Source organism: Podarcis filfolensis (assembly GCF_964270895.1).
Source record: "Podarcis filfolensis genome assembly, chromosome: 2".
Taxonomy (NCBI): Eukaryota; Metazoa; Chordata; class Lepidosauria; order Squamata; family Lacertidae; genus Podarcis; species Podarcis filfolensis.
Genome location: NC_139605.1, coordinates 80,800,078 through 80,823,556, shown reverse-complemented (window position 1 = coordinate 80,823,556; position 23,479 = coordinate 80,800,078). Strand labels below are relative to the sequence as shown.

General features: G+C 42.9%; 1 protein-coding gene across 2 annotated transcripts in view; it reads left to right on the top strand.

Annotated features, from left to right (window-relative positions):
- Nucleotides 1-23,479, top strand: part of CACNA1A (calcium voltage-gated channel subunit alpha1 A) — a 253,987-nt gene that overhangs the window by 137,633 nt on the left and 92,875 nt on the right. For both annotated transcript variants that reach the window (XM_083595029.1, XM_083595030.1), the window contains exons 15-26: nucleotides 115-227; nucleotides 2,071-2,202; nucleotides 3,160-3,232; nucleotides 4,095-4,212; nucleotides 4,739-4,806; nucleotides 5,527-5,633; nucleotides 6,599-7,408; nucleotides 8,079-8,545; nucleotides 10,263-10,401; nucleotides 11,009-11,138; nucleotides 18,214-18,273; nucleotides 22,134-22,240. In XM_083595029.1, coding sequence (XP_083451155.1) covers nucleotides 115-227; nucleotides 2,071-2,202; nucleotides 3,160-3,232; nucleotides 4,095-4,212; nucleotides 4,739-4,806; nucleotides 5,527-5,633; nucleotides 6,599-7,408; nucleotides 8,079-8,545; nucleotides 10,263-10,401; nucleotides 11,009-11,138; nucleotides 18,214-18,273; nucleotides 22,134-22,240 — 2,324 coding nt within the window. The remainder of the gene's footprint in view (nucleotides 1-114; nucleotides 228-2,070; nucleotides 2,203-3,159; nucleotides 3,233-4,094; nucleotides 4,213-4,738; nucleotides 4,807-5,526; nucleotides 5,634-6,598; nucleotides 7,409-8,078; nucleotides 8,546-10,262; nucleotides 10,402-11,008; nucleotides 11,139-18,213; nucleotides 18,274-22,133; nucleotides 22,241-23,479) is intronic.

The following is a 23,479-nucleotide window of genomic DNA, read 5'->3' as shown; positions in this document are numbered from 1 at the left end:
TAGATGGATGAGTAAACCTCTGTGTGTGTCTGTGTCCATGAATGCTGGCAAAAATTGTCTAGAGCATAGCCTATAATAGTGTGTTACTAAACTCATTGACTTGGTTTTTGGTAGGTTATCATTGGGAGCATCTTTGAGGTGATCTGGGCTGTGGTAAAGCCTGGCACCTCCTTTGGGATCAGCGTCTTACGAGCTCTCAGGTTACTGCGTATTTTCAAAGTCACAAAGTAAGTTGTTGTTGTTGTTTTATATCAGTGCCCTAAGTGTATGTGCATGAATTAATTGGCAGGAAGACTGAGTGTGCTGTTTGTACGTGTCCCAACATGTGTTTACTGGTGCAGTTGTGTGTGTGTACACAGTGTTGCATACAAATACAGTGGTACCTCAGGTTACATACGCTTCAGGTTACATACGCTTCAGGTTACAGACTCCGCTAACCCAGAAATAGTACCTTGGGTTAAGAACTTTGCTTCAGGATGAGAATAGAAATCGTGCTCTGGCGGCGCAGCAGCAGCAGGAGGCTCAATTAGCTAAAGTGGTGCTTCAGGTTAAGAACAGTTTCAGGTTAAGAATGGACCTCCGTAACGAATTAAGTACTTAACCTGAGGTACCACTGTACGTATATGTTCTTACACACTGGAAATCTGCAATTTGTTCTGCAAGCATATATTTTACATTGTCAAAAACAAATAATTATTTAGAGCAATTGAAATATCTAAATTTAGCTTAAGAAGGTTTCTTCATCCTGCTGCATCTATAAGAACAACTTTCTGCATATATTTACAATGAAACTGCGATCTACAGAATGTTCCTTTCACTGCTGAAACTGCCACGTCCTCTGTGTCCAAAGGGAGAGGCATTTGGATGGAAGTGAAACATCAAACAAATAAAATAAACAATCCCTTGTTTTGATGGTTTGCTTCAGCCTATCTAAAAAGGAATCTTCAGCCAGCAGGCAGCAGAAGCTAAATACCGTTGGAGTGTACATCAGTTTAAGAAAAACCAGGAAGCATTAATGTGCTTGATGGAAGCCATCTGTATATGGATCAGGAGATCGCTGCCTTTGTATATAGTCATTAATTTCTCTAACAGTAAAGATGACTTTACAAGATGACCACAGTTGCATTTCCCTGTAAAAACTGGCATATAAAAATTCGCTGTAAATATACTGTTGCTGGGTTACCCAAAGCATGGAGATGAAGCAAAGGATGTCACTATAAGTTAGGACTGGCAGAAGTCTTACTGAATGAAAAGAATTTAGGAAATAATTTTGATTTTGAATTGTTTGCAATAGAAAAGGCAGAGAAAATGTTTCAGAGGAGCAGTGCTTAGAACATTGGACTGGCACCAGAGAAACCCAGGTTCAGATCCCCTCTCTGCCATGTAGTTCTCTGGATGTCTTTGAGTTAGTCTTTGTCTCCTCACCTGACCTACTTAGGAAGGTTTTTGTAAGGATAAATTGGAAGAGAGAGAACTATATACGTTGCCCCAAGCTACTTGGAGGAAGGGTGAGGTAAGAATGTCATGAAATAAATAAAGCACTAGTCCACCTTTAAAAAAATTTAAAAATTGTCCAGTAGCACATTAGAGACCAGCTAAGTTTGTTCTGGGTATAAGCTTTTGTGTGCATGCACACTTCTTCAGATATCTACAGATTATTCTTCTTCAGATATCCCTACCTGAATCTAGTCCACCTTTAGTTACTGCCAGTTCCCCAAACAGGTCAGAACAAGTGGTTCAGTAGTAAAATAATTTGATTTTTAAAAATGAAAGAAAACAAGACAAAACCTCTATCTTATCAAGAGTTGAAGTTGCAGGTCGTTGACATATCCAAATTACCAACAATATGCAAGAAAATGTTATTTTGTATTAATTATTGTGGATTACACATATATTGTTTGTAGCAGCTGAAGCTAGCTAAATTATGATCTTGCATCCTGACAGCCTTCACCAGGCCTGAGTGGAAATATCCTTTCTATCATATGACCCCTGGAATGAATGTTTGCTATATGATGTGTGGCCCTAGAAGACAGATTTCCCTGCTAGCTCACATGTGGATTCTCTTGACAGGTACTGGGCTTCCCTACGAAACCTAGTCGTATCTCTGCTGAACTCCATGAAGTCCATCATCAGCCTCCTTTTCCTCCTCTTCCTGTTCATAGTCGTCTTTGCCCTTTTGGGAATGCAACTCTTTGGGGGCCAGTGAGTAATGGGAAAAGCTGGGGGGTGACATTTCCTGCAACATCCTTAGAGTGAATACTTGGGCCCTGTTCAGATGTCACAATAATGGCCTTTGAAACCATGGTTAAGGTTTGTACCTGCACACTCCCTCCTGCCCCTTGCCTCCCTGCTTTCTGTATCCTCTTTGATGTTAATATCCTGATTTGTTAAACTACCTTTTTTCATGATGTCACTCATGATATCAGATCCTGATTTCATAGCCTACTTTGTAGGCAGTGCTTAAACCACAGTTGACTAGTTCACATGTCACAAGAAATTGTGGTTTAACAAGCCAGGCTGTAAGCACAAAAACTCAAGAGGGAATGGGAAAGCACAGGCACAAAGCTTGTTACCGCTTGCATAAACTATGGTCTATCAGATGAGGATTGTGGTGTCTGAACCCATCCCAGGTCTTGGCCATTGTTCCACTAGGGCATCACACTAACTCATCACAACTCATTTTGGCAATAGGAGCTAGAGTATGCAGATGCTCATGTCTGTAGTAATATAGAAGTATTCCACACATCCATGCATGCATGCACACATAGCCAGAATCTCTACAGTCTTTCTAGAAAGCTCCTGCTTTTGATCAGCTTTAGAATGGAGAAATCAAATAGGGAATCAATAAGCTCCAGTTTCTTCTAGGGACCCTGATGCTAGATACTCATCTCTGCCCACAGCTACAATGTTTTTGCTAGACTTGGAGAGTCTGTGATGTCTCTCTCTCTTTCTCTCTCTCCACACACACACACACACACACACACACACACACACTATCAAGATTCACACAACTGCCCACATTTTTGTGGTATCTGCAGTTCCTTTAGCAGGCAAAGCTAGGATTTGGATGCGAGCTGACTAAGATGGAAAGAGCTGAAGTACCTTAGGATCTGTAACTAACATCTCTGTTTCTGTTGGATTGGTGTTTCTCTTGCTCAGGTTCAATTTTGACGATGGAACCCCTCCGACCAACTTTGACACTTTCCCAGCAGCAATAATGACAGTATTTCAGGTATGCAGGGGGAATGGGAAGGAGGCTGCATTCCCTGTCCTGTTTGTCTTTCTGTCCCTGGAATGAGTCTCATGTAGGGTGACCACCTGAGCTGGGATTATGTGCTGATATGTCCAAAAAGTCCACATAGCACCAGTTCTTCTCTTCTCTTAGTTGTCATAGATTATTATTCACATTAAATTGGATAGTGATGTAGCAACAAAAATGTCACAAAATCTGGCAGCCTGGAGTTGGGGTGATAGTTGAATTTTAGAGACTTGGGTTGTAGAACTGCTGAATCAGCCCCTTAGGATTGGGGTGCTCATACTTTCAGAGGTGTATTTATTGCCATTCTTGTGTTCTTTTCTTTTTGTATGTGCATTGGAGTAAGCAGGATTATTCATAGAAATATATCTTGGATAATTGTATGTAGGTTTGCATCATTAGAATATCTTTGTTTTAAACCTGAAAATTCTTGCCACTCTTTTACTTTTTTGTTCTATAAACAAGAAGCAAGTGACCAATTATTCCTTCCTGCATTCCTTTTAGTTTGCGCCACTCAATTAATTTGAATATTGCATGTCTTGATTTATTTAATTGCCTTGGGTTCTGTTGAAAAAGCATTCTAGAAGTCTGGTAGATAAAAACATTTCAGATAGAAGACACTAGTGAAACAGAGCACTATTCAGCATCATAACACAGAATAAAACACTTACTTACATTAGAAAGTAGTAGATTACATGAAAAACCTCTTCAGAATCTTCTATTTAAGTTCTGACCCTGTTTGATCAACAATGAATTCCCTTTCCAATACAACCATTGACTCAGCTGAGGAATCTATCATTTTCATCTGGAATTTCTAGTTATATATTGCATATTTCAGATCTTGACTGGTGAAGACTGGAACGAAGTAATGTACGATGGTATCCAATCTCAGGGCGGTGTCGATACAGGAATGATGTTCTCAGTCTATTTCATTGTACTGACTTTGTTTGGTAACTGTATCCTTTGTTGAGAAATATATAGTTCTCGTATGTTTATGGGACTAGATTATGAACTCTGAGGCAATAACTACTGGTTATAAAAGCAGGAGGTGCCTGGGAACGAGGATTCTTTGGTGGTTCTTCCATCTTTACTGTTGAATGTGTTACATGGTTGGGGAAATACATCCTCAGTTGAACTTGTTTCCGTCTGTTTAAAATGATGGAGAAATTCCAGTCTGTCGGTACTGGGACCGAGAAATGGTAAAGTCAGTACTTTACATGCTAAAATAAAAGGTCCCCTTTATAAATCTTGAAATTACACTCATTTGGGACACTCCTTCCGAAGGGAGTTGTGGAATAAGATGAACCACTGGTGCTGAAATAGACATTAGGTTTGGGTGACTAATTCTGTTAACTCTGCAGTCTGGCTAACCATTTTGGGGAAACCCTGCAAGAGAAACCAAGCATTTGACAACTCTTCAAGTAGTCAAGTGAAAATGAAACTAGAACTGCTTTTGGTTTTGCCTTGACTCTCAACATTCAGACACTTTGCTCAATGTATTCTTGGCTATCGCAGTGGATAATCTTGCCAACGCTCAGGAGCTCACCAAGGTGGGATTACTTCTCCACCACTGGGACAAATGGGGCTATGGGGAGACATGCTTATTGAATGTGGTGATTACAGGGCTGGGTTTCCTGTATACTGAAAACAGGATTGTGTAAGTGAATGGCTTCCCTCTGCTTCATTTTCTGATTGCTGTCAGTCCAAGGGTTGGCACAGGTGATAGTCTAAACCAGTGACTAATTGTGTTAAAACCTGGTGCTAGCTGATCCTTCTTCCTACAGATACTTTCAGTTTAACCTTACAGTTGTTTGGGAGAAGCTGCTGTCTGGATGCATCCTAACTCTTGTGTAATTTTGCCTAAAATGATATTTCATGAACGGGACGCTGTCTCTGTCCTGTTACTGCCAGGGTAGCTAATCAGTGGCCCTCCAGATATTGTGGACTCAAATTCCCATTAGCCTCCCAGCCAGCACAGCCAATGGCTAGGCATGATGGGAGCAGTTAATTCAACAACACCTGGAGGGCCACAGGTTTGCCATCCTTGCTCTGTTGGAATCGCATTTCTGTGATGAAAGAGGCAATTCAGCCCTTTCTGTGATTGGGAAAGGAATCACAGGACAGTTGCGAAAGCAGCTGTTACGGTTAGCTAAGTGGCACTGGCATTTCCTCATGAACATTAAGTGCCCCCCTCCCATGCTCAGACACATAGTTGTGGGCACTAAACCTCAGGGCAGTGGCAACTCAACTCTAATGTATGGGCTTCACAGGATGAGCAAGAAGAAGAAGAAGCTGCCAGCCAGAAACTTGCCCTCCAGAAGGCAAAGGAAGTAGCAGAAGTGAGCCCTCTGTCTGCAGCCAACATGTCAATAGCAGCGTGAGTGTTGTCTTGATTTACCTCAGCCCCCCTGGGTTTCAGTCTCACAAATGCAAAGCAGGGCAGGCTTACATGTAGCTCTGGATCTCAGTAAAAGGTTCCCACTGGGGGGTGAATAGAGACAGTTTGGGTTCTGTAAACTGTGAGGAACACTTGCTTATGGAAGGAGAAGTTGGCCCTCACCAGCCCTAGCCTTCTAGCAGAAAGTGCTGGCTTCTTGCATGCCCAAAGAGGACACTATAAAGAGAAATTAGGCAGGAATACAAACTGTGACCCATATTACTCTAGTTTGTGCATCTTCCAATAGGGGTTTTTGGAAGTAAAAGTAGGAGGAGTAAAGTCTGTATGACTAATGAATAGTTGCCTAAGTCCAAGCTGACCTTCCAACATTTCCTAGAGAGGAATCAATACTGCATGTGTGGTGGTGATTGAATAGCTAGGGAAGAGTAAATGGCCAAAGCAAGTGCTAGGAAAGATGTTCAGCCACAGTTGCTCTTCTGTTTTAACCTGCCATTTGCTGTCTTGCCCCGATGCACAGCAGAATCAGGAAGAAGAGCTGTAGTGTCAGCAGCTGGGCCGAGTCATGTCTGCACATATCTGGATTAATGTGCAACATTCATTCTTGTCCATGCCAGAAGCAGCATGTAAACCAAATTCTGCATTTGGGCTTCCATGCTGCTTCCAGCATTGCCAACAGCACGTATAAGTGGAGAGTTTTACTCTAGGATCTTTTGCAACTTCACAGTTCTTTGGATTGCATTATGCTCTGCAGGCATAGCCTGACCGCATCTGAAAGGAATGATTAATTGGCTGGATACAGATTGATTTAATAGGAACACCAGAAAGTCAGAACCAGAGCAGGAAAATTGGCGTCCTTGAGGATGTGGCGTGAGATGGTCTTGGTTTAGGCAAGAGTGCTGAAGCTAAGGGTGCATTTCAAGAAACTGTTTCTGTTTTGTCTTCAGGAAAGAGCAGCAAAAGAACCAGAAGGGCGCTAAATCAGTGTGGGAGCAACGGACAAGTGAGATGCGGAAGCAAAACTTGTTGGCAAGCCGGGAGGCATTATACAATGAACTGGACCCTGAGGATCGCTGGAAGGTCACATTTGCCCGCCAAATGCGACCAGATATGAAAACCCACTTAGACCGGCCACTAGTGGTAGATCCTCAGGAGAATCGAAATAACAACACCAACAAGACACGTCCCAGTGAGCCACCCTTGGACCCCCACTTTGGACAGCAGCGGCCTGAAGAGTTCCTGAGAAAGCCACCTCGCTACCATGAGCACCCCCGAGACCCCCACATATATGAGCGCCCTGACTCAGGGAGCATGGAGCCACGACGCCCACGGAGCAGCAGCAAGGAAATTGATTTTAACCAGGAAAGTGGATACCATGAGATTGACTATTCCAGCAAGGAGCACAATGCCATCCTTGAGCGTGGTTACCATGGTGACTGTGACTCACAGCGAATCAAGGCCTTGGACCCCCACCGCCGGCACCGAGGCAGCAAAGAGAGCCGAAGTGGGTCACCTCGTACAGGCGATGGTGACCGGGAGCACCGGCGGCATCGGCCTCACCGCCGGGCACCAGATGAGGGAGGGGGGGAGGAGACAAGCAAAGCTGAGCGCAGGCCTCGGCATCGTGAGGGGAGCAGGCCTGCACGCGGTGATGTGGATGGGGAGCAGCCTGATGGAGAAAGGCGCCGACGGCACCGACATACTGCACAGTCCACCTATGAAGCTGATGGCAAGGAGCGACGGCACCGGCGCAGGAAGTAAGTAGGGATAGAAAGGAGACTCCTCAGAAGCAATGGAGCCTGGTTCCCTCATAGCACCCATTCCCCTCAGAACACCAATTTCCCTTTAAATATTACTAGGCTGTTTGAGATCAGTATAGAGTTAGGAACCTCACATTCAGATGCTCGTGTTGCTGAAGCAAGACCAGCTCAGAACCCACAAGGTGGTAAAGAATATCTAGTGAGGAAATTATTAGTGACTAGGTCATCTGCCCCACTGGAAAGAGAGTTTAGTACATGTGTGAATATGGTCATAATAAACAAGGCTCTTTTGCTAAACCTGCCATCTTGCTGGCCTATTTCTGTATTGAGCCAATAGCCATCAGGGAACTTGGTTGAATCTGGACTGGAGGCAGTTAAGATGGAGTAAGATTAATAGCTGAAATGATGGACAATTTGACTAATACAGCTGCATTTTGTGCACATAGAAAGATAGTCTGGCTCTAGAGGGTTAAGGCAATGTCATGTGGGTAATGATGATGCAGCTTTAGAAGTGGAGAGTGTAGGTAATGCTTGTGCTAGAATGAAGCAATTGTCACGTGAGCAGGCAGTTTCAAACCCCACTTGCTATTGTGCTGGTTGCATTTCAGTGACCCATTGATATAAACGTTTCGACCAGTGATCAGACTTTTTCTTTTTAATTATACAGAGAGAACCAAGGCTCTGGCCTTCCACCTGGACCAAACCTATCCACCACACGGCCAATCCAACAGGATATGGGGCGTTTGGAGCCCCCAGTGGCTGAGGATATTGACAACATGAAGAACAATAAGCTGGCAACCAATGAGACCTCAAACCAACATCCCATCAGCCACCCTCAGAATCCTACCAAAGGAGGCAGCCACTCAAATTCCACACCAAGCCACCTGCCCCAAAACCCACCTGTTCCCTTGGACCAACCACTCCCCAACTCTCAGAACTCTACCAGTCGCCGGACCCCCAATAATCCTGGCAATCCTTCCAGCCCTGGACCCCCTAAAAACCCAGAGAACAGCCTCATTGTCACTAATCCCACCACCCAGAACAATCCACCCAAAACTGCCAAGAAAACAGAGCACACTGTGGTGGAAATCCCACCCACCTTTCCACCACCAATCAACAACGCTATCATGCAAGGTGAGCACTGAGTGCACTGTGTCTGTAGGGCTAGAGCCAGACAACATGGATATGAGGCAGAAGAATTATAGGCACATGTTTGAGATGCAAGTTGGATGGAATTTCATGAGAGGAAAGGATAGAGAAGGCTTTGTTTTGTTTGTGTGGAAGGCAGGAGGAAGTACCGTATTTTTCGCTCTATAGGACGCACTTTTTCCCCTTCAAAAATGAAGGGGAAATGTGTGTGCGTCCTATGGAGCGAAGACGCCATAGCCCCGCGACCCTCTCCCAGCTGGAGAGGTGACGCGCAGCTATAGCAGGAGCCTCTTTAGCTGCGCGCCACCTCTCCAGCTGGGAGAGCGCGCGCGGGGCTAAAGAAGCCCCCCACGACCCTCTCCCGGCTGGAGAGGTGACGCGCGGCTATGGCAGGAGCCTCTCTGCTGCACCTTTCCGCCTCTCCCTGACCTGCTCTTTGGGGCTGGTAGTGGGCTTCCCCCTGCCAGCCCCAAAGAGCAGGTCAAAAGGAACCTGAAGCCTGGAGAGCGAGAGGGGTCTGTGCGCACCTTAAACGGCACCTTGTTTTAGAGCGGGAAAACAAGAGGGGGAAAATTCTCCCCCTCTCTGCGCAGCGCCTCCTGCCGCTTCGCTGAAGGGGTGCTGGGCAGAGAGGGGGAGTTGTTTTTTTCTTGTTCTCCCCCCTCTAAAACAAGGTGCGTCCTATGGTGTGAAAAATACGGTAACCATCACAGGCAATAAAAGAGACAAAATGAGTTTGTAGAACACTCACATAATGGTGTTTGTGGTTAGTTCTACCTATTTTCTTGTATTAGTGTAATGGCTGTGCCATCAGCTATGTTACTCCAGGTCATGTTTGTGTCTAGCCCAATGGCTATGTAAGTGGACTGATGTTCTGAGTGTGAGTTGGCTCTGTTCCTGTCACAGTTGTACTGACATGCATCTGCATGTGCCTCTTAGCTGCTGAATTTCTGTGTGTCTGTATCTGTGTTCCCTTGGATATCCTGAAGATTTGTTGTCTCTTTCATGCTGAGTGTATATAAACCTGTCAGAGGAAACTAAGACTACAGCAACTGTTACATGATAAGTATGACAAGCCACCATATTCTGAATTGCTGAGGACTTCATTGCACAGAGCAGAATGTACACACTTTACACCTAGGAAAGATTTTTTTTATTTAAATCTGTTGCATCTTTATATATTAAGGGCTTTTAGTTGTAAATTATCTTAAATATTTATGGCATGGTAAATTGAGTAAATAAAAGAATAAAATATTGGGGATACTGCTGGCCTGCTACACATATTGTCCAGGTCGGTGTGTGCTATGGTTCAAGAGGCTTTGTCTTTCTGACTGTGCTGGAGCATTTCCATACACAAGTTGTCATGCATCTGTCTGAGTCCTGCAAACCTTTGTGCAGACATTTTTGCATCCCAGAATTGGGTGTCAATATCTACTTTGTACACTTCGTGTTTTCTGTAGGCATATACAGGTACCAGTAAAAAAACAAAAACAAAACCTGTTTCTATATGTAGAGTATCCAACATCCTGGTCTCCATATTTGTCCTTAACTTGCTCCCCAACTCCCCCAAAAGACTACCCAACATAAGTTTCTGCAAATGCAGAACTGACTGGATCAACTTTTGCTAAAATGGTACTGGGAGGACTGAGAGAGGGAACATATCAAGACTGATCACTTTTATTTTTCTCCACCTATTCGCCAGTCAATAAGAATGCCAACCCTGAACCTCTGCCCAAGAAGGAGGAAGAAAAAAAGGAGGAGGAAGAAGAAGATGATGGAGGGGAGGGACCCAAGCCTATGCCACCATACAGCTCTATGTTCATTCTATCAACCACTAACCCGTAAGTGTTGCTGAAAGGTAGCTGGGAACCTGATACCATAGTTCACAAATGGTTAGAGTGTATGAAAATTGGATACTTGGCTGGATTATGCAGAGGATTCATTCAGAGGATGAAGGAGGGCTGCTTATTTGCAAAGACTTTGGGGCTCTGATTTCAGTTGAATATGTCAATTTTTGTGAACTTGGGCAGAGAATGAGAATTATCATGCTGATTGGATTCATGAGACCGATCCACAACTAGGCCCAGAGATATTAAGGTTGGCTTATGCGCCAGAACCTAATATATATTGGCGGCTTTGACTATTTTCAATATATATATATGTATGTATATCAGAGCTGAAGACAAATGCCCTCTCAAAATTCTCCACTCCAGCTTGTGGCAGTGAAATAGGCAACACTATTTTTCACTGAATTTCTCTGGGGGAGAAAGTGGTCTTTTTCTAGCAATAAAAAAATACAGTGGGAAATTTTCTAAAAATATATATTCTGAGTAATTCTCGTTCAGCTCCAAAATAAATACTTTATCTGATTCAGTAGGAGAAATGTAGCCATTTGCTCAGCACTTGTGATACCCTTCCACAGAATATGCTTTTGCCTTTTGGTACTAGGTTTCGGCGGCTCTGTCATTACATTGTCAACCTGCGCTACTTTGAAATCTGCATCCTGATGGTGATTGCCATGAGCAGCATTGCTTTGGCTGCTGAAGATCCTGTGCAGCCAAGTGCTCCCCGTAACAATGTAAGTCCTTCCTGCATTCCTTTACTTTTATCTGTGAATCTCCATTGCAGCTCCTGCTCTCCTCTGACTTTGAAGATGAATTATAGGATACCAAAATAGATATGGCCAGCTCTGGAAGGCCCACCATTTAGATGGGGAAGACTATGTCTCTAAGTTAGCCTTGATGGGTACGACTATGGCCTGATCGAAATGTCTCTAGGCAGTGAGACATCTTGCTATAGAAACAAGTATTCTCCTTATCATTGGATGTTGTAGCCATGGTTTGCTACAAAATCGAGTTCACGAGCAGGGAATCTCAAGCTTGGGGCTGAATGTGGTCCTCCAGGCCTCTGTAGTTGGCCTTTGGGACCCTCCCTAGGCCATGCCCACTCTGTAGCCCTCCCCACTCACTGGCTGCACTCCCTTCTCAAATGCTTTTGCCTGGCTTGTATGTGTACTTGAAATGTGGTTCCTCTTTCTTGCCTGAATGGAAGTGTGTGTGATTCCTCATTGTGGTCTAGTTTGATGGGACTGGCCAGGAGCAAAGCTGGACAGTGGCCCAATAAGGACATTTGGGAGGCTGCTGTACAGGAGTTCCATCGAGAAGTAAACCAGGGAGGTCTGGTGGAATAAAAGGAACTCCTGGTCAGTTAGCATAAGTACCTTCCACATCTCTGCTGGTCCAACCTGCAGCTGTCTCTCCTCCTTTAGTAATAGAAATACAAATTTTATTATTTGTACCCTGCTCATCTGACTGGGTTGCCTACCTACTGTTGCTCCCTTAATTCCACCTTTTATTTGGGAGTTCTTGGTATGTGTAGAGATGTCAGATGATCCTCAGCTATATAGCACCTCATACTAGTGTCCTTGTAAGATCCATATTGTATTAGCCTGCTGCATGTTCTGTCTACTTCTGGGATTGGTGACCACCTAGGAGCTGTACTGACTGTCCGAACCTATGATCCAATTAGTATGGTTTTCAGTAGAGCCACGTAGAACTCAGCATATGATTGCATGGCTTTGTGATCACTTTACCATACATTCCAAACTTTGACTGAATATGGATAGAGCTTGGAAGGAAGGAATGGGAACTAGAGCTCAAGATCGTATTGGAACTTAGGTGCATCTTGCTTCTTTTCTGTCCTTCCTGCCGCTGTCCAGCTTTCTAACTGATGGAGATAATCTGATAGACAACCATACTAGGGCGACTTACCAGTGTCATGTCAGCTGTCAAATTCATAAACTTCACTGGCCCCAGTGAGTGAAATGTTGGCGATGGGCCTTTGAGAGAGAAACCTGTCAGGGGACTGCCATTGGAACAGGGGAGGGAGGCAGGGGGGCCGGTAGAATACAGAGAGCCTCCGAAACGCCTGAGGAGCAGTTCCTCTTCCAGCGGTGGGAAAAGCCACACCTCCAGTGGAGAAGAGAGGGAAGGGGCCAACCAACTGAGGAAAGGGCTTGAGGATGCTGCTGAGAGCCCCAGCGCCTCACCTTGGGGAGCTGGCCAGGAGGGACGCACGCCACTTCCGTTGCCCAGCTTGAGCAGAGGGGTGAAACGCAAGGAGGGGAGGAAGAGGCTTGGGGTGCCGAAGTTCTTATGTTGAGGGAGAAGGGGCCACTCCCGTATTCTGCAAGTGACTAAGATGGACATGAACTTTGTAGATCTGCACTGTAAATAGTTTGCACAATAAAACCTGTAAAAGACAGGTTGGAGTCCTGCCTGGTTACTCACGAGCAACCACCATCAGCATCTGACAGAAACCCTTTGTCTTATGTTTTCCAAGACCTTATGGACAGCTTCATACATTAATGATTTTTCTACATGGATATTGCTCTTTGTAGGCAAAATCAAATATCCTCATATCAGACAAGGGTTCAGATGTCTATTTCAATGTGTGCATGCAGCCAAATGACACATGTGAGTTGGTTGCACGTGATGGTGTACAGGTTTTTCTACACTGAGGTGATTTTCATATAGGGAAATTGTCATGCATATAGAAGCCTTATGTCTGGTATTAGCCAGTCCTTTGAGAATATTGTAAAAAATAATATTTGGGGTGGGATTGTTATTAACACTACTGATTTTATAATATTATATGTGAAAAGCAAAAATCCCTCTTCCAGTCTCTGACTTTCTGAGAAAAGCAGCTGGGATTTAAATAGGTTAGGAGGGAGGTGTAGTGGTATAAAGGGAGAGAAAGAGATAAATCACAGCCTGGCTCTGCTACCAGCTTACACTGCACTTTCTTTTTCAAGAGCTTCGCTGGACAGGTCCCATGAGATATCCCTACGGAAAAATGAGTGAAATAATTAGAGCAGCATCTCCACTAGGGATGGGCAGGAGGGAGGGCCTCTACTTTGGGCTTCTCTGTTTCATGCAGTAATATGAAACCTTTGTGCTGCGATGAGGATAAAATCAATAGAATACATCCCAATAACCAAAGGACCCCCCCCCCCAGCTTTATGCTAGCTGAACATAAGAACAACCTGGCCCAGGGTTGTTATCCAGCACCAGTGTCATACATCCTAGGATGCTAAAGGAGTTCAGTTTCTGTACATTCTGGTGCAAACTGACCTGATACATACCTGCAGGCCTAATGTGTGGACTGAAACATAATTGTCCTTTAGATTTCACACTTTTCCTAACAGTGCAATGTAGCTCTTGGCTCAATGATGCACCAATATGCATTACAATGTGCATTTTAGAATAAAGTACATATAAACATGTAATTTTGACATAAAGTAAGTTTTACTCAAAGTAGACCCATTAAAATAAAATAAGCATGACTGTTATGTCTATTAATTTCAGGGGGTCTACTCTGAGTAAAACTTAGTTGAATACCATACCACTCTATGTATTTAAATACAACTTCTAGTGTGGATTCAAAGATCACTGATTAATGGGGAAACAGGACAGAAGATGTGTCCAGTGGCGTAGCGTGGGGGGTGCAAGGGGGGCCGGCTGCACCGGGTGCAACATCTGGGGGGGGGGCGCTCACTCGCAGCTCTCTGCCCCCTTAGGTTAGGGGGTGCAAATTACTTCCCTTGCCCCGGGTGCTGACAACCCACGCTACACCACTGGATGTGTCAACAGATATGGATGAAAACAAACAAAAATTGATATGGACCAGGAACAGACTGAACTATGTACATTTGGGACTATTAATACCCAGTAAGATAGCGTGTAACTGGCAGAAGTGAAGACCATCTTCACTACCAAAGCAAAGAGTAAAACCTGTTAAAGGGCATGTCAAGGGAGGTATTAACATGATTTGGACATATCTTAATGGTTGAATTTTGTTTTTATTCCCATTCCCTGTGTTTAATGAGCTGTGAACTCTGCAACTTATTGACTGCATGGCATTTCCATGCACCCTGGTGATTTCCCCCTTTTCTTTCAGACTGTCTAATGTGGATACCAAAACAATTTTGGCTTATTTTTGTTTGTGGCTCCTATTCTGAAAAGGAATTTTCCTGCACAAAATTGAAAAAACCTTTACATATAGGCAAATATTCAGTGATTTTAAAAAACCCTGCTAGTTTAAGATCAGAGTTAAGATGTTGTCCTTGCCCTGTGTTGCCTTATGAAACATACGACCCTTATGTCATGTCAGCTTGTGGCTTATATCATAGCTAGCAGGATGGGTTAAAGAGTAGCAGAGTGGAAAATCCTCTGATGCACTAGGGGTGAGACTGGTACAGTACTGCTACCAATGACTTGGGGCGTGGGGTGTGTAGACCTCTTTCCTAGCACCATTACAACGGAAGATTATACCAAAAACAGTAAAGCAAGTTTTCGAAATAACCCAGCCGTTTCATAGATATTAAAAAGGCAACAAGAAAAGGAATGGGTTGCTTAATTATTTATATTTCAGTGCATATGTAGGCCAGTGCCTCTTCCCCTCTAAAAAAGCTCTCATGGGAACTTACAGAGAATATCAAGTTAGATAAAGGAGCTTACTAATCTTAGTCCACACACATTTTCTGTTGCAAAGTGATATTCAGAGGGTGCAATCTGAAGCAAAGCAGTTGTGTTCTGGAAGAGGGAATTCAATTGCTTCATAAGGCACTACAGGCATGAGGCATCTTTGCTGTTCACAGGAATTCCAAACTCCCCATATGGATTTGGGCCTGAATGACCAAGGAAAAGTGTATGTGCATGGGGAATAAGTTGTAAGCAAGCACAATTTGCACATCGCACAACATCATTCCTGATCATGAGGTTCATCTATTTAGGCATCAGCCTTAGCTTCCAATTTCCCAGCTTTGCAGAGCTTGAGTCAACATGAGACAGCCCTAACTCTAATCTTAAACCAGCAGGTTTTATTATTTAATTTCACAGGTTTTTAAAAGAAAATGTATTAAAATACTGGAGTCTGCTAAACATGAAAGTAGTTGTTTTGTAACTATTAATTGTTGGATATAATTGGCAATTCTCCATTATGCACTTTCATTCGTACTCTGAACTTTACACTTCACTGCAGCCTGTTATGAAGAATGTACAGTATTTAGCAAACTGAAATGCAACTCGCAGTGTTACAAAGCTTGGTCTAGAGCCTGACAATTTAAAACTGCTAACCACATGGCATCTTATTTTCAAAGTAAAAAAGAAAGAAAATGAAGACTTTAGGTACCATTATGTTCAGTAGCCTATCATAGAAAAATCTGACCTGTATCTGTCGAACCTACAAACCAATTGACAGGGGGATGCTGCCCTCAGGATAGTCTATGCTCCTGCTCTTTCAGGATCTGTTAAACACGCTCTCTCGCTCTCTCTCTCTCCCTCCCTCCCACCCACACCCGTATTTATCTTTAACTGTGCAATGTGTGCAAATGGATATGTTATGTACTGAAGTTCTCACCCTGGGCTAGCAGGGGGATACTGTAGATAGTTTTCACTCATGTCTGCATATGCAAATAAGGAATTGAAAGTGATGTTCAGTGATTGGATAGTTACAGAAAGTTGTTACTGTTACTTTGTAGTTGAGCTCTCTATAAGCAGGTTGGCTGAACCCTTCAGTTCAGTTCTGTTCTGGCCTGTGAATAAACAAGAGCTGTCTGAAGAATCACTGTGTCGTCTGATATGTTCACCCACAACTTAACAGGATAGATGTGCCTCTTCTACGTTTAGAAAGATTTGCTGTTCTGAGTGATCTTGCACAGGCTTACAGTATACCTCATTGTTTTACTTCCTTACCTTCTGGCAAACTAACTCCCTAAGGCCTCAGAAATTATCTCCATATTGCTTTAGTTGTCACTTAACTCCCCCCCTCCCCCACATGAGAACAGTGCTGGACGTGCTTGACCTCTGTGGTAAACAGCTTCGAGGGCCTAAAGGGACTTTGTACCTATATCTTTTTTTAAAAAAAATTACTATTGCTGGCTGTTCACCCAAAAAAATCCAATTCTCAGCAAAAACAACATTTTGGAGCCTGTATCAATAACAGCACAACATGGCTGCCATAGCTGAGCCTGCCTAGTCACAAAATGACCACCAAGACACCCCTGTCCCCATTTCCCTCCAATAAATTCCTGTTCAATTGATTCCCGAGCCACTCCTTTCCTCTCCGTCAGAAAACTCATCCCCACGCTCTTTCTCTCCTATAGATAACAACTGTGGCAGTGTAATCTCATACCCTCCAACATTTCTCCAATGAAAATAGGGACGTCCCATACCATAATGATGATTTTACCATTTGTACCCCACACATCTTACTGGGTTGCCCCAGCCACTCTGGGCAGCTTCCAACATATATAAAGATAATAATTAAATATTTTTAAAAAAACATTCCCTATACAGGATTGCCTTCAGACGGCTCAGGGTTCGGATAACTCCATACCCTCCAGTGAAAATAGGAATATCCTAAGGAAAAGTGGGACATTCCAGGATCAAATCAGAAACTGGGACAGCTTCTCTAAATCAGGGATGTCCCTGGAAAATAGGGATACTTGGAGGGTTTTTAATCTTGTGAAACACGTGACATTTGTTTATTCCAGTGATCATCAAGTTCTTTGCATCTGGGGACATATTTGGAATTTTGTGAAGGTGTTGAGGGCACCAGTCACAAAATGGCTGCTGCCAGGGTGGTGGCCTAATGCAAAATGGCTGTTGCCTCCTCAACAGCAGGACTGGACAAACGGCCAGGACAACTGCAGAGGAGGCAAATTTTTGCTCTGCTTTTGCTGCGGCTCCCTAAAACTGGAGGAGAGATACTGAACTATCACTGGAGGACACCCCCCCCCCACACACACAGTGATTTACATCAACTGGCCTTGCCACAAGGTTTCTGGGCAAAGTGGGGAGATTAAACAAAAACAAAATACAGCCTAGTTAATATGAATGATCTTTGGGCCATGGAGGGATGTGTTAATGTTGAGTTATTATTTTTTATCTGATGGTTAGGGGGTGGGAGAGTTGTTTTGTTTATTGTTAGCGTTTATTGTTTTTGTTTTTCCAATATGTTGTATGGGATCAGTGTAATTGTGGCACTTCTGTAGACCTCATCAGGTAAATCGTGTTATGTCAAATTCCAAATCATTAGCCCACCAGTTGCTATTTTTATAAGCTATAAAATGTTTATGCATGTAATCACAGAACCTTGTTTTTGCTACTCTAACTATATGCCCCTATAAATCAGCCCTTTTATAATAGCAACATCAGAAGCCAAAGGACAGCTGTAACTCCCATGGAGATAGGATGTTACACATGCAGATGCTTTTTATGTTTCCGTTAGCATCTTCCACAGATAACAATGGTTACAATGGGAACTCCATAAGATGGTAGTAGAGTAAAACACAATTCGAAATTCTGACCCTCATTACAGATCAGTAAGGCTGTAGTATCTCATAAAAGAGGGAGAAGTGACCAGAATGCAGTATGGATTACTTTATTGATTCTAGATAATATAAGAGTCTTTAATCTGTCATTTGTTGCTTTGAACTTTATCTCCTGCATGCTGCTGACTAGATTGTGTTTAGAGACAAAATGGAAGCCAAGGTCTGCCTTGGTCACGAGTTTGGTTAGGATTTATGACTTCAGAGATGTGGTGAGACCTGAACTATATTTTTAATTCCTTTATGTCATTTCTCCCTGTAGGTTCTCCGTTACTTTGACTATGTCTTCACAGGTGTCTTCACCTTTGAAATGGTTGTTAAGGTTAGTAATTGGGGAACTGGGCTTGAGCCTGAGATCTCATGACGTTTTGGTAGTGTTTGGAACAGAGAACTTGAAGCTGCAGGGCAGAAGTAGAGCTGGGCTGAATGTTTGTGAATCAGTATTTGGGGGGCATGAGAAACAAATGTCCCTTGGGGGAATCACTCAAAAGAGCCTTTTCACACCTCCTTTCCCATTTAGTAGTCCAACAGGCACACATATCTTTCTTAGTTTGCCCAGGTCGAGTGAAAATTTCAGAAATAAGATATTCTCTTTTTTTTTCTTATAATGAATATACTGCTTAATATTTCAAAAATCTCTAAGCAGTTACAATTAACTACTCTGCCAAAATACAATATGGATTTGAATACTTCCAAACCATTCTTCCCCTCAAAAAAAAAACAACAACAGTTGTACACGGACACAATTATGAACAAGTAAAGGTATGTGTGCCTCAAACCAGAGCTTCCAGAAACTAAACTCTGCCACTGTTCCTCCTGTACAACCAGCACTCTAATTCTTCATCAACCCTAGCAAATTAAGAGTTAAACTACATGCTATGCTTATTGTGCGGTGTGCAGCTACATCTCTTTGTCTTAAATTAATTACAGCCCTAGGGGTGGATTGTTAATGTGATCGCACCATACACAGAGAGGAAATCTATCCCTTTCCTCCATACCTACAACTCCCTCCCCGCAAAAAATGTCCCCACTACAGTTATAAAGCATAGTATAAAAGCATCGTAGCAGGGGAGGGGGGCAGTTTTCAGGAGAAGGTTGTGGCTAGGAAGGGAAAGGATAAACCTTCCATTCCTGCATGCTGCAACCACAATAACAGCTGCCCCCATGACCAGAATTGTAAGAAAAACAAGAGACAGCCTGGAGCAGATCTCTGCTGGGGCTTGACTGAACACTTAAGACAGATGCACACAAGTTTAGATTCACTGGTGAGGAAATGTACAGACATGGTGACACTGACAGATATCTAGGGCCTAATTCATATACCTCGGGTTACAAACACCTCAGGTTACAAACACTTCGTGTTACAAACTCTCCTAACCCGGAAGTAGTACCTCGGGTTAAGAACTTTGCCCCAGGATGAGAACAGAAATCGCATGGCGGCAGCGGGAGGCCTCATTAGCTAAAGTGGTACCTCAGGTTAAGAATGGTTTCAGGTTAAGAACGGACCTCCTAAACTAATTAAGTTTGTAACCCGAGTTACCACTGTATAATATGTTAGCCACTTGAAAGCCACTTCAGCCAAACTGAAACATTTTCACCCTGGAAGCCATTTGTGTGAAGTGTCCTCCTAGAAAGTTACAAAAAATTCAAATGTGCTAGCGTATTTCCTTGAGGGCACTGAACTGCGCCTAAAAAAGCAAGGCATTATTCCCCAAATGTGGTTATTATAGTGAAGAATATTGTGTTTTCATGCTGCAGCTTTACAAGCTAAAGTGTGCCGTAGTTCACACTGCTGGCTTCTCTTGAGGCTACCGCGGATTGATTGTGTGACAGGCTTTTTTCACTTCACTTGGGAACTAAGATCTGCTCAGTTGAGAGCTAAGACAGAGCAAGATCTGGACTAAAAGCTGGTTTGTGCAAATAGGTAGCATGAGATACTATTAACTAGTCCTAAAATGAGGTATTTCTAGAATCCACCCAGACCAGAACACCTTCATTAATTAAATTTCCCTTCCCCTCTGTATTCTCATTTTTTATTTCTATTTCTATTTGTTACGCTCATCATTCTTACTGCATTTTGTATGTGCTTATGTCAACCATTCTGTATGAAAAATGACAAAAATAATTATAAAAAGCATTTAATGTATCAGAACAATTAGTAAATTTATAAAGAATAAAAAATAAGTTTTTTCTATCCTGACCAGGCATAGTGGTTAAACCCCCTCTTTTAGAACTATCCTAATATACCTTCGTTTGTTTATTCGTTCGTTCATTCATTCCCTCTCTAACACTCACACACCTAATTCCCTCCTGCATTTTTACTCAACTCCTCACACTCTTTCAGCTGCCATTCACAACGGACACTGCTACACCTGTCATTCATTCTGACTCTAGCTAGCATTCCATCACATCCCCCTGCTGTCAATTGTTCTTCCACTCACCTGTCTATTACAACTGTCTTTCATGTTTGCTGACATAATGGTTGCTCCATGCCCTTATCGTAACTCCCAGGTCTCTTACTGAGGGGAATATACCGTATTTTTCGCTCTATAACACGCACCCAACCATAACACGCATGTAGTTTTTAGAGGAGGAAAATCCGTAGGCATGCCACCCGTAGGCATTCCCTCCATAACACGCACAGACATTTCCCCTTACTTTCTAGGAGGAAAAAAGTGAGTGTTATGGTGCAAAAAATACGGTATTTCATTTGGTTGACAGCCCTAAGCGTACTTTTCCCCCTCCTGGCTTCCCATTTCTGTATATACTCTCTCAAGCCAGAGGATTTGCTTGTAGTTGTGACTGAGGACCACTAGATGACACCATAGCGCCTTATAGGTTAATTTCCACCACAATTCATCCTCGCTTCCACTTGTCCCATGCCAATATAAAGCATGGGTCAGAGCGGTTTTCCACTCACCCCATGCTTTCTAGGCACAGGTCAGAGTGGTTTTGCCTTTGCCCTTCCACTTTCCCCTGGAAAACCCATGCTTTAGCGCTAAATCGAAACAAACAGCTATCCATGGAAAGCCTGATTTATGATTCAGTGATAAATCACAGGTTTCCCTGGGAGAAAGCAGCAGGGCAAATGGAAGTGTGGACAAGCCCTAAGTCTCACTGAAAATCAATGGGAATTATCTGAGTAAACATGGTTAGAATCATACAGGGGAAGGTTGTAGCTGAGAAAGGGCCATAGCTCATGCATTGCATGCCCCAGGTCCAGTCCTTGGTGTTTCCAGACAGGACTGTGAGTTACTGAAACCTTGTCAGTCATTATCAACAACACTGAGCAAGATGGACCACAATGGTCAGATCCAATATAAGGCAGCTTCCTATGTTCCATTAGGCTGCAAGAGCTTTTCCAGGCATTAGTTGTTTTTAATTCAGCAGTTCTTTGTGAGCTGCTTAATGGGTTCCAGAAGGGACAAGTCTCACTCTGCATTCACTTCTGAGGCTCCCAGGTGCATGCTTCCCACATGACTGCATATATTTTTTCTCTTTTAACATTACAGAAAATGTGTGGTTGATACGTAGTAAAAATGCTAGGGTAGATGTCCTTTTACTGTAGCATTTGAAGTGGCTCTGAATTTAATGCATGCTTTACATTGTGGCATAGTGAAAGATTTGCCTACAAGCAGCAGTATATGTGCTGCATAATGTTTTCATACACTCTGGATTCTGTGATGTGGGGTTTGATAACTCCAGTATTGCATAGATCCCACCTCTACCCAGTCAGGATTCCTGTGACAGCAGCACCATTAAACACGTGGGGAGAGATTATGTCATAGAGGAAATTGTGTGTACAACACATCCAGAAAAACAATCAGTGTTTCAGACTGTGTTGTGCCAGCACAGCTCTCAAGATTCATAAAAACCAGATTTTAGTCTTTGAACTGGGCATGAAGTATCCTTTGTTTGCTCTTTTCTGCATTGCCCATGAATACTAGAGCTGCACCTGTGGTCTGTTCATTTTCATTTTCATGCAAGTCAGTCCCCTTTTCTTTGCCTTGATCTCCTACTTTGTAAAATGAGCCCAGCAAGACTGACCTCCGTCATTAGAGTGGAATTATGGAAACAATAGTAATTGACACTAGGGGACTGGGGATCTCAAAATTATAGTAATCAAAACCATGCATAGTGCCTCAAGAACCCTGTGTTTCTTTGCTTTGGTTAATTCTTTAGATGATTGACTTAGGACTGATCCTTCATCGAGGCGCTTATTTCCGGGACCTGTGGAACATCCTGGATTTCATTGTGGTCAGTGGAGCATTGGTGGCGTTTGCCTTCACGTAAGTTTCTTTAGGGAGCCATAGTGCTTTCTTTCTTTTACCTCTTTCTGCAGAAAGCACAGCTCATTCCCTTCTCCTGGAAAAGACTCTTGTTGAAGCTTGCTGCATGATTGGTCTGTTAACAGTTGTCAACACATAGGCAACTTGGCCCCCCTGCCCATTCCCTCATCACAATCCCTCTTCCGGTGCTGCCATAAGCCTTCCTAGAGCATGGACACTCCAAATCTGTGTGCTCTCCCCTTGGCTTGGGATGCTCCTTGCATGTGGAGTTTTCCCCAAGGGCCAACTATAGGAATGGCAGACTGCCCCTGTTTCTTTTCAGACTCCTTGTAAGTTGCAGGTTGTGGGAATCTGAGCCATAAATTCCGAAAAATGATCTCCTATGTTGCACTGAATGGATATATCAGGATGCAAAAAGGCCAAGAGGCTGGCATGGCTAAGATTTTTTTTCCTCAGTGATAACAGAAGCATACATCATTTGTAGAGAGGCTCCACTACTTCCTGTTCAAGCTAAGAGAAAGAGCTGATTAAATGTAAAACCAACCTACATTTACAATACCACATTTAGGGTGTGTCTACAGCAGTTCATCATCAAAATATAGGGTGAGAAGCTCATGTGGTCTGCTCTTTCTGATTTGTACGTTTGCAATACAGATGCTGTCAGATGCATAGCACCAAAATGGGACAGGTTTAAAAAGAAGAATAAAATATGGTTCAGGCCCTGAGTCCTAAAGTGCCTTATCTGTATTCACATATTTTAGAAAAGAAATGTGAACTCACGCATTTTAGAAGACATCTGAAGGCAGCCCTGTTTAGGGAAGCTTTTAATGTTTAATAGACTATTGTATTTTAATATTTTGTTGGAGTGGCTGGACGGGGATGGACGGGGTATAAATAACAAATTATTATTATTATTATTATTATTATTATTATTATTATTATTATCAAATTTAATTTACTCTAAAACAAAGAAAATGAGGTTATGTTCTTAACAATATTTCTAATAATATCATCAAAAACCTGAGTTGATAGTTTACTTTTGGCTCAAATTAGGGAGGGGATATATTTTGCTTTCCTTTTATTTTCAACTCCCCCCCCCCCCCCGCTACCAGTTTTGCAGGGTTGATATCAAATGATACACTTTTTATTTTTAAAAATATTTTTTATTGATTTTCCAATATCATTCCAATAGCAGCCTCACTATAACAACAGCATTCTTCATATCGAACACATTCCTTT